This window comes from Coregonus clupeaformis, unplaced genomic scaffold (genome assembly GCF_020615455.1).
Source record: "Coregonus clupeaformis isolate EN_2021a unplaced genomic scaffold, ASM2061545v1 scaf0021, whole genome shotgun sequence".
NCBI lineage: Eukaryota > Metazoa > Chordata > Actinopteri > Salmoniformes > Salmonidae > Coregonus > Coregonus clupeaformis.
In genome coordinates, this window is record NW_025533476.1 from 639212 (window position 1) to 655943 (window position 16732).

The 16732-nt window shown below is 42.5% G+C and overlaps 1 protein-coding gene across 2 annotated transcripts in view; it reads right to left on the minus strand.

Annotated features, from left to right (window-relative positions):
* The window catches only part of efr3a (EFR3 homolog A (S. cerevisiae)), a 289424-nt gene that overhangs the window by 97767 nt on the left and 174925 nt on the right, over nt 1-16732 (minus strand). For both annotated transcript variants that reach the window (XM_041841458.2, XM_041841456.2), the window contains exon 9: nt 1343-1421. In XM_041841458.2, coding sequence (XP_041697392.1) covers nt 1343-1421 — 79 coding nt within the window. The remainder of the gene's footprint in view (nt 1-1342; nt 1422-16732) is intronic.

A 16732-nucleotide genomic window follows, 5' to 3' on the forward strand; every position in this document is an offset into this window, starting at 1 on the left:
TGAGTGAGTGAGTGAGCGAGAAAGTGAGAGATGTGTGTGAACCAAGAGGGTTGTGGGTATATGATATACTGCATGTGTACATGTGTGGCACTACGGAGATTGAGGTAATTTTGGGGTTAACATGAGTGTTGCAGTTGTGAAATTTAATGACTTAAGTTTGAATACTGCAGTAGGCTAACATCATACCTGTGTGGACTGTGTGTGTGTGTGTATAATCTAGTCTGAGATGTGGGAATAGCTTGTTCTCACAAATCAAAAAGCGATAGTATGCAAAAGAGTGAACCGAACCCAACACTTCACTTCTTCTTCAGGAAGTGATGCTCTCATGCAGAACTACCTGAATACACAGACACACCTCCATTTTGCTTGAGTGCTCTCACCGATTCCACTTCTGGCACCAATGTAGCCAAAATACAACAGCCCCCCCCCACCCCCCACACGGGCCAATTATTTACAACAATTGAAACTCAAACGGGACAGGAGATATGCTTGTTCAAAGTTTCGTCAGTGGTGTCTAAAATATCACGTGTGACTAACATACAAACGGACAGAGACAGATCCATAATCCCCCCCTCTGTTTCCATCGAAGGGGACAATGAAGGGAGTTTTAACAAATGTAAAGTAAAAGCAAGAGAGCTACAATCCAAATTTGACACCACACTAAGTAGACAATGAGGTAAACTAACCACCAGTGGTGGAAAAAGTACTCAATTGTCATACTTGAGTAAAAGTAAAGATACTTTAATAGAAAATGACTCAAGTAAAAGTGAAAGTCACCCAGTAAAATACTACTTGAGTAAAAGTCTAAAAGTAAATGGAATTGCTAAAATGTACTTAAGTATCAAAAGTAAAAGTATAAACCATTTCAAATTCCTTTTATTAAGCAAACCAGACGGCACAATTTTCTATTTATTTGTATTTACGGATAGCCAGGGGCACACTCCAACACTCAGACATAATTTACAAACAAAGCATTTGTGTCTAGTGAGTCTGCCAGATCAGAGGCAGTAGGCATGACCAGGGATGTTCTCTTGATAAGTGTGTGAATTAGACAATTTTCCTGTCAAAATGTAACAAGTACTTTTGGGTGTCAGGGAAAATGTATGGAGTAAAAAGTACATTATTTTCTTTAGGAATGTAGAGAAGTGAAAGTAAAAGTTGTCAAAAATATAAATAGTAAAGTAACGATAACCCAAAAAACGATTTAAATACCGGTAGTACTTTAAAGTATTTTTACTTAAGTACTTAATACCACTGCTAACCACTTAAGACACAATTTAAATGTTACCCAATAGGTTAAGTGTTTCCCAATACGCTAAAATGCTATGACTGGAGAACCCACCTGTATGGAGTACATGATGATCCGGAAACAGGAAACAGCAAACTCGTTGGGGTCCCACAGCCGGTGGTTGTCTAGATGCCTGGAGAGGGAAGAACACAAAGGAAACACATTGCAATTACGTTATAGTACTGCACATAACAAAAGGGACAACAAACTCGATTGTATTGGGGCGATGAATTCGAAGTGGTACACTAGTATGGACACTGAAATGTAGCCCATAGGGCTCTATTCAGGAGGGTGAAACATTACACATATAAACATGACATAACAGAACATTAGGAAAGTATTGCAAGCCCTGCAATAGACCCCCTGTCCAGGGAGTGTACTTGTACATCATGCTGCCTCACACCACAGGAACAGGAGATAGACTCCTGCCCTATGAGCCGTTTTGACTCAAATAAGGCTTTAATAAAAGTTGTAGTGCCTGAAATATATGAATGCATTTTTCATGTAATTGATCATGCTCATGTATTCTTTGAAGAATCTCAAAAATAAAATATATTTTGATTTGTTTAACACTTTTTTGGTTACTACATGATTCCATGTGTCATTTCATAGTTTTCATATCTATCTATCTATATATATATATATATATATATATCTATATATATATATATACACATACATACACACACACACACACACAAACACATACAGTGGGGAGAACAAGTATTTGATACACTGCCGATTTTGCAGGTTTTCCTACTTACAAAGCATGTAGAGGTCTGTAATTTTTATCATAGGTACACTTCAACTGTGAGAGACGGAATCTAAAACAAAAATCCAGAAAATCACATTGTATGATTTTTAAGTAATAATTTGCATTTTATGGCATGACATAAGTATTTGATACATCAGAAAAGCAGAACTTAATATTTGGTACAGAAACCTTTGTTTGCAATTACAGAGATCATACGTTTCCTGTAGGTCTTGACCAGGTTTGCACACACTGCAGCAGGGATTTTGGCCCACTCCTCCATACAGACCTTCTCTAGATCCTTCAGGTTTCGGGGCTGTCGCTGGGCAATACGGACTTTCAGCTCCCTCCAAAGATTTTCTATTGGGTTCAGGTCTGGAGACTGGCTAGGCCACTCCAGGACCTTGAGATGCTTCTTACGGAGCCACTCCTTAGTTGTCCTGGCTGTGTGTTTCGGGGTCGTTGTCATGCTGGAAGACCCAGCCACGACCCATCTTCAATGCTCTTACTGAGGGAAGGAGGTTGTTGGCCAAGATCTCGCGATACATGGCCCCCATCCATCCTCCCCTCAATACGGTGCAGTCGTCCTGTCCCCTTTGCAGAAAAGCATCCCCAAAGAATGATGTTTCCACCTCCATGCTTCACGGTTGGGATGGTGTTCTTGGGGTTGTACTCATCCTTCTTCTTCCTCCAAACACGGCGAGTGGAGTTTAGACCAAAAAGCTCTATTTTTGTCTTATCAGACCACATGACCTTCTCCCATTCCTCCTCTGGATCATCCAGATGGTCATTGGCAAACTTCAGACGTGTCTGGACATGCGCTGGCTTGAGCAGGGGGACCTTGCGTGCGCTGCAGAATTTTTTCCATGACGGCGTAGTGTGTTACTAATGGTTTTCTTTGAGACTGTGGTCCCAGCTCTCTTCAGGTCATTGACCAGGTCCTGCCGTGTAGTTCTGGGCTGATCCCTCACCTTCCTCATGATCATTGATGCCCCACGAGGTGAGATCTTGCATGGAGCCCCAGACCGAGGGTGATTGACCGTCATCTTGAACTTCTTCCATTTTCTAATAATTGCGCCAACAGTTGTTGCCTTCTCACCAACCTGTGAGAGCCGGAATTCTTACTGGTAGGTAGGTGATCAAATACTTATGTCATGCAATAAAATGCAAATTAATTACTTAAAAATCATACAATGTGATTTTCTGGATTTTTGTTTTAGATTCCGTCTCGCACAGTTGAAGTGTACCTATGATAAAAATGACAGACCTCTACATGCTTTGTAAGTAGGAAAACCTGCAAAATCGGCAGTGTATCAAATACTTGTTCTCCCCACTGTGTGTGTGTGTGTGTGTGTGTGTGTATATATATATATATACACATACACACACACACAAACACATATATATATATATATATATATATATGTGTGTGTATATATGTGTGTGTGTATATATATATATATACACACACACACACATACATATATACACAGCTGTGGAAACAATTAAGAGACCACTGCACATTTTTCTTAAATCAGCATCTCTACATGTATGACAGCCATTCCATTCCAGTGTCTGTTGAATTCCAACACAGGCACACCTCATTCTACTGAATTAGGTACTGATTAGGTGATCACATGAACCAAATCTTATTTAACGAGGAAAAATATAAAAACCACTGCTGTGGTCATCACTACCCTCTTGCAATAAGACCAGCTGGATGGCAAAAACAGTGCTAATAGTACCTAAAAAGTAATATTAATCAAAAAATAACTATTGGCCATGCCAAAAGAGTTGAAAAGGAAAGTTTTGAGTGAGGAAAAGAAGGGTTCAATTCTGGCTTTACTGGCAGAGGGATACAGTGAGCGTCAGGTTGCTTCCATCCATAAAATTTCAAAGACAGTGGTTCATAAGAACAAGGTCAAGCAGCAGAAATTGGGGACAACAAAGCTACAGACCGGCAGAGGCCGAAAACGACTCTACTGACCGGGATGACCGCCAACTCATTCGAATGTCACTCAACAACTGAAGGATGACATCAAGTGACCTACAAAAAGAATGGCAAACGGCAGCTGGGGTGAAGTGCACGACGAGGACGGTTCGAAACAGGCTCCTAGGGGCAGGGCTGAAGTCGTGCAAAGCCAGAAAAAAGCCCTTCATCAATGAAAAGCAAAGAAGAGCCAGACTGAGGTTTGCAAAATACCATAAGGATTGGAACGTAGAGGACTGGAGTAAGGTCATCTTCTCTGATGAGTCTAATTGTCAGCTTTGCCCAACACCTGGTCGTCTAATGGTTAGACGGAGACCTGGAGAGGCCTACAAGCCACAGTGTCTCACACCCACTATGAAATTTGGTGGAGGACCGGTGATGATCTGGGGGTGCTTCAGCAAGGCTAGATTCGGGCAGATTTGTCTTTGTGAAGTACGCATGAATCAAGCCACGTACAAGGTTGTCCTGGAAGAAAACTTGCTTCCTTTTGCTCTGACGTCTGTAGCCATGAAGTGCTTCGAAAGGCTGGTCATGGCTCACATCAACAGCATTATCCCAGAAACCCTAGACCCACTCCAATTTGCATACTGCCCCAACAGATCCAAAGATGATGCAATCTCTATTGCACTCCACACTGCCCTTTCCCACCTGGACAAGAGGAACACCTACGTGAGAATGCTATTCATTGACTACAGCTCAGCATTCAACACCATAGTGCCCTCAAAGCTCATCACTAAGCTAAGGATCCTGGGACTAAACACCTCCCTCTGCAACTGGATCCTGGACTTCCTGACAGGTCGCCCCCAAGTGGTAAGGGTAGGTAACAACACATCTGCCACACTGATCCTCAACACGGGGGCCCCTCAGGGGTGCGTGCTCAGTCCCCTCCTGTACTCCCTGTTCACCCATGACTGCATGGCCAGGCACAACTCCAACACCATCATTAAGTTTGCCGACGACACAACAGTGGTAGGCCTGATCACCGACAACGATGAGACAGCCTATAGGGAGGAGGTCAGAGACCTGGCCGTGTGGTGCCAGGACAACAACCTCTCCCTCAACGTGACCAAGACAAAGGAGATGATTGTGGACTACAGGGGAAAAAAAAGAGGACTGAGCACGCCCCCCATTCTCATCGACGGGGTTGTAGTGGAACAGGTTGAGAGCTTCAAGTTCCTTGGTGTCCACATCACCAACGAACTATCATGGTCCAAACACACCAAGACAGTCGTGAAGAGGGCACGACAAAGCCTATTCCCCCTCAGGAGACTGAAAAGATTTGGCATGGGTCCTCAGATCCTCAAAAAATTCTACAGCTGCACCATCGAGAGCATCCTGACTGGTTGCATCACCGCCTGGTATGGCAACTGCTTGGCCTCCGACCGCAAGGCACTACAGAGGGTAGTGCGTACGGCCCAGTACATCACTGGGGCCAAGCTTCCTGCCATCCAGGACCTCTATACCAGGCGGTGTCAGAGGAAAGCCCTCAAAATTGTCAAAGACTCTCTCTGCTACCGCACGGCAAGCGGTACCGGAGTGCCAAGTCTAGGTCCAAAAGACTTCTCAACAGCTTCTACCCCCAAGCCATAAGACTCCTGAACAGCTAATCATGGCTACCAGGACTATTTGCACTGCCCCCCCCCCACCCCATCACGCTGCTGCTACTCAGTTAATTATTTATGCATAGTCACTTTAACTCTGCCCACATGTACATATTACTTCAACTACCTCAACTAGCCGGTGCCCCCGCACATTGACGCTGCACCGGTACACCCCTGTATATTTAGCCTCCCTACTGTTATTTTATTTTACTTCTGCTCTTTTTTTTCTCAACACTTTTTTTGTTGTCGTTTTATTTTTACTTTTTTGTTAAAAATAAATGCACTGTTGGTTAAGGGCTGTAAGTAAGCATTTCACTGTAATGTCTGCACCTGTTGTATTCGGCGCATGTGGTCAATAAAATTTGATTTGATTTGATTTGACATTGTTCCCCATTGGGTTTTCCAGGAGGACAATGTGCCTTGCCACACAGCCAGGTCAATCAAGGTGTGTATGGAGGACCACCAGATCAAGACCCTGTCATGGCCAGCCCAATCTCCAGACCTGAACCGCATTGAAACTTCTGGAATGTGATCAAGAGGAAGATGGATGGTCACAAGCCATCAAACAAAGCCGAGCTGCTTGAATTTATGCACCATGAGTGGCATAAAGTCACCCAACATCAATGTGAAAGACTGGTGGAGAGCATGCCAAGACACATGAAAGCCGTGATTGAAAATCAGGGTTATTCCACCAAACATTGATTTCTGTACTCTTTCTTAGTTAAAACATTACTATTGTGTTGTTTAAAAATGAACATGAACTTATTTTCTTTGCATTATTCAAGGTCTGACAACACTGCATATTTTTTGTTATTTTGACCAGTTGTCATTTTTTGAAATAAATGCTCTAAATGACAATTTTTGGGGGGGAATTTGGGAGAAATGTTGTCAGTAGTTTATAGAATAAAACAAAAATGTTATTTTTACCCAAACACATACCTATAGATAGTAAAATCAGAGAAAGCTGTGTTATATATATATATATATATACATACACACACACACACACACACACACACATATATATATATATATATATATATACACAGTGAGGAAAAAAAACATTTGATCCCCTACTGATTTTGTACGTTTGCCCACTGACAAAGAAATGCTCAGTCTATACTTTTAAATGGTAGGTTTATTTGAACAGTGAGAGACAGAATAACAACAAAAAAATCCAGAAAAACCCATGTCAAAAATGTTATAAATTGATTTGCATTTTAATGAGGGAATTAAGTATTTGACCCCCTCTCAATCAGAAAGATTTCTGGCTCCCAGGTGTCTTTTATACAGGTAATGAGCTGAGATTAGGAGCACACTCTTAATGGGAGTGCTCCTAATCTCAGTTAGTTACCTGTATAAAAGACACCTGTCCACAGAAGCAATCAATCAATCAGATTCCAAACTCTCCACCATGGCCAAGACCAAAGAGCTCTCCAAGGATGTCAGGGACATGATTGTAGACATACACAAGGCTGGAATGGGCTACAAAACCATCGCCAAGCAGCTTGGTGAGAAGGTGACAACAGTTGGTGCGATTATTCGCAAATGGAAGAAACACAAAATAACTGTCAATCTCCCTCGGCCTGGGGCTCCATGCAAGATCTCACCTCGTGGAGTTGCAATGACCATGAGAACGGTGAGGAATCAGCCCAGAACTACACGGGAGGATCTTGTCAATGATCTCAAGGCAGCTGGGACCATAGTCACCAAGAAAACAATTGGTAACACACTACGCCGTGAAGGACTGAAATCCTGCAGCGCCCGCAAGGTCCCCCTACTCAAGAAAGCACATATACAGGCCCCTGAAGTTTCCCAATGAACATCTGAATGATTCAGAGGAGAACTGGGTGAAAGTGTTGTTTTCAGATGAGACCAAAATCGAGCTCTTTGGCATCAACTCAACTCGCCGTGTTTGGAGGAGGAGGTATGCTGCCTATGACCCCAAGAACACCATCCCCACCGTCAAACATGGAGGTGGAAACATTATGCTTTGGGGGTGTTTTTCTGCTAAGGGGACAGGACAACTTCACCGCATCAATGGGACGATGGACGGGGCCATGTACCGTCAAATGTTGGGTGAGAACCTCCTTCCCTCAGCCAGGGCATTGAAAATGGGTCGTGGATGGGTATTCCAGCATGACAATGACCCAAAACACACGGCCAAGGCAACAAAGGAGTGGCTCAAGAAGAAGCACATTAAGGTCCTGGAGTGGCCTAGCCAGTCTCCAGACCTTAATCCCATAGAAAATCTGTGGAGGGAGCTGAAGGTTCGAGTTGCCAAACGTCAGCCTCAAAACCTTAATGACTTGGAGAAGATCTGCAAAGAGGAGTGGGACAAAATCCCTCCTGAGATGTGTGCAAACCTGGTGGCCAACTACAAGAAACGTCTGACCTCTGTGATTGCCAACAAGTGTTTTGCCACCAAGTACTAAGCCATGTTTTGCAGAGGGGTCAAATACTTATTTCCCTCATTAAAATGCAAATCAACATTTTTGACATGCTTTTTTCTGGATTATTTTGTTGTTATTCTGTCTCTCACTGTTCAAATAAACCTACCATTAAAATTATAGACTTTCTTTGTCAGTGGGCAAACGTACAAAATCAGCAGGGGATCAAATACTTTTTTCCCCCTCACTGTACATACATACATATACATATACATACAGTTGAAAAATGTATGTACTCACTAACTGTAAGTCGCTCTGGATAAGAGCATCTGCTAAATGACAAAAAATTACAATAATTTGTAAATACACCTTAGCCAAATACATTTAAACTCAGTTTTTCACAATTCCTGACATTTAATCCTAGTAGAGATTCCCTGTCTTAGGTCAGTTAGGATCACCACTTTCTTTTAAGAATGTGAAATGTCAGAATAATTGTAGAGAGAATGATTTATTTCAGCTTTTATTTCTTTCATCACATTCCCAGTGGGTCAGAAGTTTACATACACTCAATTAGTATTTGGTAGCATTGCCTTTAAATTGTTTAACTTGTGTCAAATGTTTTGGGTAGCCTTCCACAAGCTTCCCACAATAAGTTGGGTGCATTTTGGCCCATTCCTCCTGACAGAGCTGGTGTAACTGAATCAGGTTTGTAGGCCTCCTTGCTCGCACATGCTTTTTCAGTTCTGCCCACACATTTTCTAAAGGTTTGAGGTCAAGTCTTTGTGATGGCCACTCCAAAACCTTGACTTTGTTGTCCTTAAGCCATTTTGCCACAACTTTGGAAGTATGCTTGGGGTCATTGTCCATTTGGAAGACCCATTTGCGACCAAGCTTTAACTTCCTGACTGATGTCTTGAGATGTTGCTTCAATATATCCACATAATTTTCCTTCCTCATGATGCCATCTATTTTGTGAAGTGCACCTGTCCCTCCTGCAGCAAAGCATCCCCACAGCATGATGCTGGCTACCCCCTTTTTCCTCCAAACATAACGATGGTCAGGAAAATTATCCCCACAGTTCTATTTTGTTTCATCAGACCAGAGAACATTTCTCCAAAAAGTACGATAGTTGTCCCCATGTGCAGTTGCAAACTGTAGTCTGGCTTTTTTTATGGCGGTTTTGGAGCAGTGGCTTCTTCCTTCCTTATACCAATTCTGGTACATCACTTTTGCCATGGGTCTTTTATTTATCTATCACATTACACTTTGTGGTCACAGTCCCCATCATAATGATAGTTAATATACAAAAACAATAACATTTAGAAATACAATAAATAATTGTATATATTTGTATACATTTGTTTTATGGATGATAGAGTTCCATAAATACATATGGTTCACTGTCAATTAGAAACACAATTCACAGAACAGCACAGACCAGCATCTCATCACTCCACAAATCCAGAACCATCCTCAAAGCCGGACGAATCAATAAAGACATCACACACCCACTGTATGACTAGTATCAACTGCTATATTCCGGCCGAAGACTAAAAATTCCAGTATGAAAGACTAAGAAAACAATCTATGCACTCACTATTGTAAGTCGGTCTAGATAAGAGCATCTGCTAAATGACTAAAATGTAATTTAAAAAATGTGGTTAGACAGGAGCTCATGGTGTGCCAGCAGGCTTGAAACAGCATATATACTCCCTCACTGCCTGGTCCTTCATGGGACGCTGAAACTGGCTAGAGAATGGTGGAGGTGATTCCAGGATCCTGGGATAAACCACAGCTTTCACTATTTTGGCAGCATAGTCTGTAAAGAAAATAATAAACAGGCATTTCAACACTATTGGCAGACTGTAATAAAATACCATTTTTATATATATATAATTTCACTAGAAAGAATTTAAAGAAATCTTCCCGTAGGTGGGTTTGGTCTTCACAGGCCAAATTGTGTATCCACCCTTCTTGGCCTTTGGGAAGGAGAGTACTTGAGCAGGTTGTCTTTTGTCACTGCTTGCATCCGTCCACTGTTCTCATTGTAATGCAAGGCTGCAAGGTATGATCTAAAACAAAAAATAACGGATAAAAAAAAGAAGCACAGGATACATTTGATGGGTTGTGACAATTGAGAGACAACCAATAGAAAGGGCTTTGATACACTTTCAGTAGTTAGAAAAATTATCATATTTTTTAAATTACTTTACCAACTTCACATGCATTCCCTTGTAGGAGAAGGCAGTGTGCTTTGGCAGGAAGTGCAGCATCAGAGAGTGGTACGCCTCTAGCCCTGATGACTGGTAGTGCGGAGAGTTGTAAGATGTCCTTCAGGATCAAAGCCCCATGTAGAATCTTCTCCAACCCCACTGAGGTGGCAGAGTCTGGAATTCAATTTAAAAACAGAATTAACCATTATATTCTAAGATTGGCTGTTTTGTAAAAACAAATGTACTACATGTAGGATATGGACACATACTTGGTTCCAGCCACTCCTTTGCCTGTTCCTCTGCTTGCAGTGACGCATGAGGACACGATAGGTTGGTGTGTTGCTTCTGTATGTGGTACAGTACAACTTTCCATTTCAGCACAATCATTTCTCTTTTTTCTTCAGGAGTCGTTGCACATGACCAGTAGAGGTGGTTGATAATGGAGTTCTGCCACAGCGATTTTCTTGCGTAGAGCTAATCACAGTAGAATATGAACAGATAATACAAATGTACACATAGATGGGTAGAATAATCATACCCAGTTATATAATGACCCCAAAAAAAGTATTTCTTACATTTGGCCAAATATCAAAGCGATGCTTTGTATCTGGCATGTTATGGCGGATCCATTTAATGATCTGCCTATTTCGGTCAGTGATGAGGGTTCCAGCTCAGCACTCTCAACAAACTGCTTAGTCCTCTTCAAGCCCTCCAGCTCAGACCACGTGACGCTCATCGTCTCATTGCTCTAAGATAAACAAAAACCAAAATACACGTCAATGAAATTGGGACAGCGCCATATTGTTGATTGTTTGACATCCTAGACATATTTCAGTATGTGAACACAAATTAAATCTGCTCAGGTTTTATGATAATAAATTATTGGTATTGACAGCTTTTTCACAATAACTGCCTGGTCATGAGGTGAGCAGTATAAATGTGACATATGTGACTCGTTTCAGGAAACTAGGTGTATGTCGCACGTCACTACTTCACAGGAGAGGCATTTGAACGTACACATGCATTTTTTATCAAAATGCGTTTTTTGGGCAGAAATGCCTTCTGGAATATGTGAACTTTCGTGTGCCTTAACAACAAACTTGTATTCCATCTGTAAATATGAATAAAACGGTTAAATTACGAGCCTAGTTGATTTGGCCACGGAAAAAGACATGAACCTTCCCACTAGCCATGACTTGCTGAGATAATAGGCTGGACATGCCGGGAGATGAGTTTGGATTGGTCTGCCATGTAGCATGATTCTGTCTATAACGTGAGCTGTTCAGTATGTATTGATAGTCCTTTCTACCGCACCATTTTTGAAAGATATAACGTACTGTTCGCTAGCTAGAGAACGTTACGTGTATGATATGTGTAGTATTATTATTCAAATCACAAAACCATTTGCATTGCTAGGTATTGCCTAATGTTAGCTAGCTAACATTGAACCTAGTTGGTTAGCTCTTTAGCTACCTGCAGATTCATACTACTGCTATGACAATGTTTGTATTTGTATTAGTATGAGCTGGGATTATGCCAGTTCATTGTTTAGCTAGCTAGCTACATGTCTAAACAGACTCCACTTCGCCAGATGATTACATGACCCATCAAGTTAGCCAGGTGTGTCTGGGGGTGATTACGGCCATCAATTGTAATTCATGAACATGTGTACATGTCTAGACAATAGTGACCCATCCACTTAGCTAGACGTGGCTGGCGGGTGGTTACAGCATTTCCTTCACATGACCCATCAATTTAGACAAGTGTGCCAGGTAAGCATCATCTAATAATTATAAATTATTTATAAAATATTTCTGTTTTTGATATTGCTACTATGCAAGTAACCATTTCACAGTACCATTTACACCTTCTGTATCCTGTGCATGTAACAAATAAATATAGTGTGTGTTTTCCAGAGTGAAGAACAACATGACCTGCACCAAAGTCAGATTAGGATATAGGCAAAGGACTAGATAAAGTGTATTTTTACCTGGAGTTTTTCCTATTGTAGGCTACTACTTTTACCACTTTTAGTCTTGAAATCTTTGGTTGTTTACTAAACTACTCATTCTGTTTAGCACATGGCCTCACATGTGAATCCTTAAAGATATGGTTGGGGCTAAGGCTTAAGAGGTTGTGAACGACGCTGAATGGGTGTAGACAAAGAAGAGCTCTCCAGTAGGTGTACCAAAACATTAAAGTGCCATTTTCTCAAAAGGCGGGTTACAAGTTTATCAATTTTTTTGAAAATATATTAATTATCTAAAAGATGTTAGATCAGTAGTTATACCTAATCATCAATAAACATCCATTTAATGCCTATTTTCACAGTAATTTATGATTTTACTATACTATTTTGTTCTATGATTGTTCATGTGAATGTTTTTTACTTGCTTAGGCCATTTTTTTCTACCCTCGGGGATCAATAAAGTATATCTTATCTCACAGACTAATATATCAGCGTAATGCATTTGTACAGACTAGCTATTATTTATCACATCATACAAGCAATATTATATAATATAGCTAAAAGTGAATTAGCTAGCTACCTTGCCAATTGACCTAACTAGCTAGCCAGCCAACTTTTGGCGAACAATTCTAGGCGCTCAACTTTTGGCGGACAACTTTGGTATGCAATGAAATGACTGACCAAATTTTGTGAACAATTTTTTGGAGCTCAAGTTTTGGCGGACAACTGCTGGTATGCAATGCAATGACATTGACCAACAGGACAATTACTTTAGCTGACGTTAGCTAGCTAGGTAACAGAGAGGGGTGGCTGGCTCCCATGTCTCAATCCCAGACATGTTTTTGGAACACAGTCAGAAGTTGACAAGCTGGATAAACTTGCTAGCTAGCAGAGAGAGAGGCTATGACACGTTAGCTAAGTTAGCTGGTCAAAAACATTGCAGGAAGTGTAGCTTTACTAGTTAACAGGTAGCAACCTTATAATAAATGTTAGCTAGCTAGATATAACAATCTAGAAATGTTATAGATATATATAATTTATACAAAATACATAGTTAGGTCAGTCAGGCATAAAGTGTGGCTATCTATAAGAAAAGGTTTACCACATTGAACTTACCCGGTTTATCTTCATCACTGCCGACACTCGCAATGTAACGTTACCGGTAGGTTGGTAGGAAACAGAGGTAGCAGGCTTCACATTCACGCTCGGCACAGCACCTGGTTTCAGTCGAAGTCTCATTCCGAAATCTACCTTCCACTCGTTATAGGGATCAAAATCCCCCGGGGTTAAATGAGCACTGCATACAGTAGACGTGACTGCGGTTCCCTTACTCCAATCCGCTCGCTTCAACCGGACAAACAGGTCCCACTTAAAAGCTAGCTTCTCATTTTTGGGCCACAAATGAGTCGTAAACCCTGTCCTTGTGGGTATTACTGCACCCAGCAACAACACATCTCCTTGGCATACTTAGCTTTTAAAAAACCTGTTGGATCTGAAATGAAAAGAACACTAGCTACTACTACAACACTCACTAGCTTGCTCAACTACCACTACCAAACGCACAGGAAAAGAGCAGATGCAGTTTTTCGTATAGATTGATATGGTTTCTACTTCGAAGATGTACATATTACCTCACCAGTGCCAAAACATGGTTTTTAATGTAATTACATGATAGCATGGCTATTAACTAACGTTAGCTAGGTGGAATTAGCAAGGTAGCACCTGTTCTCCATATGACGTTAAGAAATAGTGCATTGTGGGTAGTTCCGAAGATATCGGGAAGTTAATACATTTATAAAAATGCAAAAACATTACTATGTTTGTTGTTTTAGGTATCCAGATCATGATAACAACTAAGTTACTAAGTCTTTGACCACAATGTGTTACTTTGGTGAGTAACCATTTAAAAATATGTAAGTTAAGAAAAAAGATTTAAGAGATTTGGCTACCATTTATCTTGCTATTAGGGTTGGCTAACTTGCAAGTCTGTAAGCTTGCTAGTTAACATTACACTAGCTAGCTAGCGCAGCACACACAAAGTTTTTTCTCGTTGGCTAGCTTGTAATTTAGTTTGCTAAGAAACACAGCACAAACTAGCAGACTGTTAGCTATACATTTTGCATCCAAATACAGCCAGGTTACAGTTACCAAATAGCTAGCTATGGTGAAGTTAACGTAACTTTTTTTTTGTTTATACCTCATATGCTATGCTAGCCCCTTGCTATGATTGCTGCTATGTAGCATGTTAGCCTACCAGCATTTCTGTATTGTATGCCTTTTACCAGCTAATACTGTTAGCACACTAGCACAGCTAATGCTACAATAGCCATTCCTAATGTGTGCTAGCCCATTACTATCCTATTGCTGCTATGCATATGTTACATCATTGTCATTTCTACTGTATAGCCTCACATTGCTTTACTGTGGTGTAATATACACTACATGACAAAAGTATGTGGATACCTGCTCATCGAACATTTCATTCCAAAATCATGGGCATTAATATGGAGTTGATCCCCCCCTTTGCTGCTATAACAGCATCCACTCTTCTGGGGAGGCTTTCCACTAGATGTTGGAACATTGCTGTGGGACTTGCTTCCATTCAGCCACAAGAGCATTAGTGAGGTCGGGCACTGATGTTGGGCGATTAGGCCTGGCTGGCAGTCGGCATTCCAATTCATCCCAAAGGTGTTCGATGAGGTTGAGGTCAGGGCTCTGTGCAGGCCAGTCAAGTTCTTCCACACCGATCTCGACAAACCAATTCTGTATGGACCTCACTTTGTGCACGGGGACATTGTCATGCTGAAACAGGAAAGGGCCTTTCCCAAACTGTTGCCACAAAGTTGGAAGCAAATAATCGTCTAGAATGTCATTATATGCTGTAGCATTAATATTTCCCTTCACTGGAACTAAGGGGCCTTGCCTGAACCATGAAAAACAGCCCCAGGCCATTATTCCGCCTCCACCAAACTTTACAGTTGGCACTATGCAATTGGGCAGGTAGCGTTCTCCTGGCATTCGCCTAACCCAGATTCGTCTGTCGGACTGCCATATGGTGAAGCGTAATATTAATCACTCCAGAGAACGCATTTCCACTGCTCCAGAGTCCAATGGCGGGGAGCTTTACACCACTCCAGCCGACACTTGGCATTGCGCGTGGTGATCTTAGGCTTGTTTGCGGCTGCTCGGCAATGGAAACCCATTTAATGAAGCTCCCGACGAACAGTTATTGTGCTGACGTTGCTTCCAGAGGCAGTTTGGAACTCGGTAGTGAGTGTTGCAACCGAGGACAGGCAATTTTCACGCGCTTCAGCACTCGCCGGTCCCGTTCTGTGAGCTTGTGTGGCCTACTACTTCGCGGCTGAGCCGTTGTTGCTCCTAGACATTTCTACTTCACAATAACAGCACTTACAGTTGACCAGGGCAGCTCTAGCAGGGCAGAAATGTGACAAACTGACTTGTTGGAAAGGTGGCATCCTATGACGGTGCCATGTTGAAAGTCACTGAGCTCTTCAGTAAGGCCATTCTACTGCCAATGTTTGTCTATGGAGATTGCATTGTCGGTGTGCTCGATGTTATACGCCTGTCAGCAACGGGTTTGCTGAAATAGCCAAATCCACTAATTTGAAGGGGTATCCACATACTTTTGTATATATAGTGTATATTCCGTTTCTTCTGTCCATTAAATAAAACCACTTTCACCTATTCCATCAGTCTACTTCCTATTATCGTGTGTGTGCCTGTCTGTGGTAATAAACGTGTGTGGACTGTACATCTTCTCCTACTGGTCATTCACCCTTCTAACCCGAGGGCCCAGGCCGATTGTACCTTTATATAAACCGGCACCTCTTTCTGAGTCTACCACCAGTTGGTGGCACTCTCTTTCAGTCTCTCTCCTTGGCTCTCCCTCGGTCTGGCTCCCTCTCTCTGTCTCCATCTGTCTCTGGCCCTCTCCCCACTCTCCGGCCCTCTCTGCCCCTCCCCCCCACCCCCTCTCTGGCCCTCTTTTCCCTCGCTCTCCCTGTCCTTCTCGCTCTCCCTTTCCCTCTGCCTCGCTCTCGCGCTATGCCTACCTCACCTCTCCCTCTGCCTCGCTCTCCCCCTCTCCCACTGCCTCTCTCTCGCTCTCACTGCCTCTCTCTCTCTCACTGCCTCTCTCTCTCTCACTGCCCCTCTCTCTCTCACTGCCTCTCTCTCTCTCACTGCCTCTCTCTCTCTCACTGCCTCTCTCTCTCTCACTGCCTCTCTCTCTCTCACTCGCTCTCTCTCTCTCTCCCCCACTGCCTCTCTCTCTCTCCCCCACTGCCTCTCTCTCTCTCCCCCACTGCCTCTCTCTCTCTCTCCCCCACTGCCTCTCTCTCTCTCGCCCACTGCCTCTCTCGCCCACTGCCTCTCTCGCCCTCTCCCACTGCCTCTCTCACCCTCTCCCACTGCCTCTCTCGCCCTCTCCCACTGCCTCTCTCGCCCTCTCCCACTGCCCTCCATCTCTCTCTCCCACAGCCCTCCATCTCTCTCTCCCACAGCCCTCCA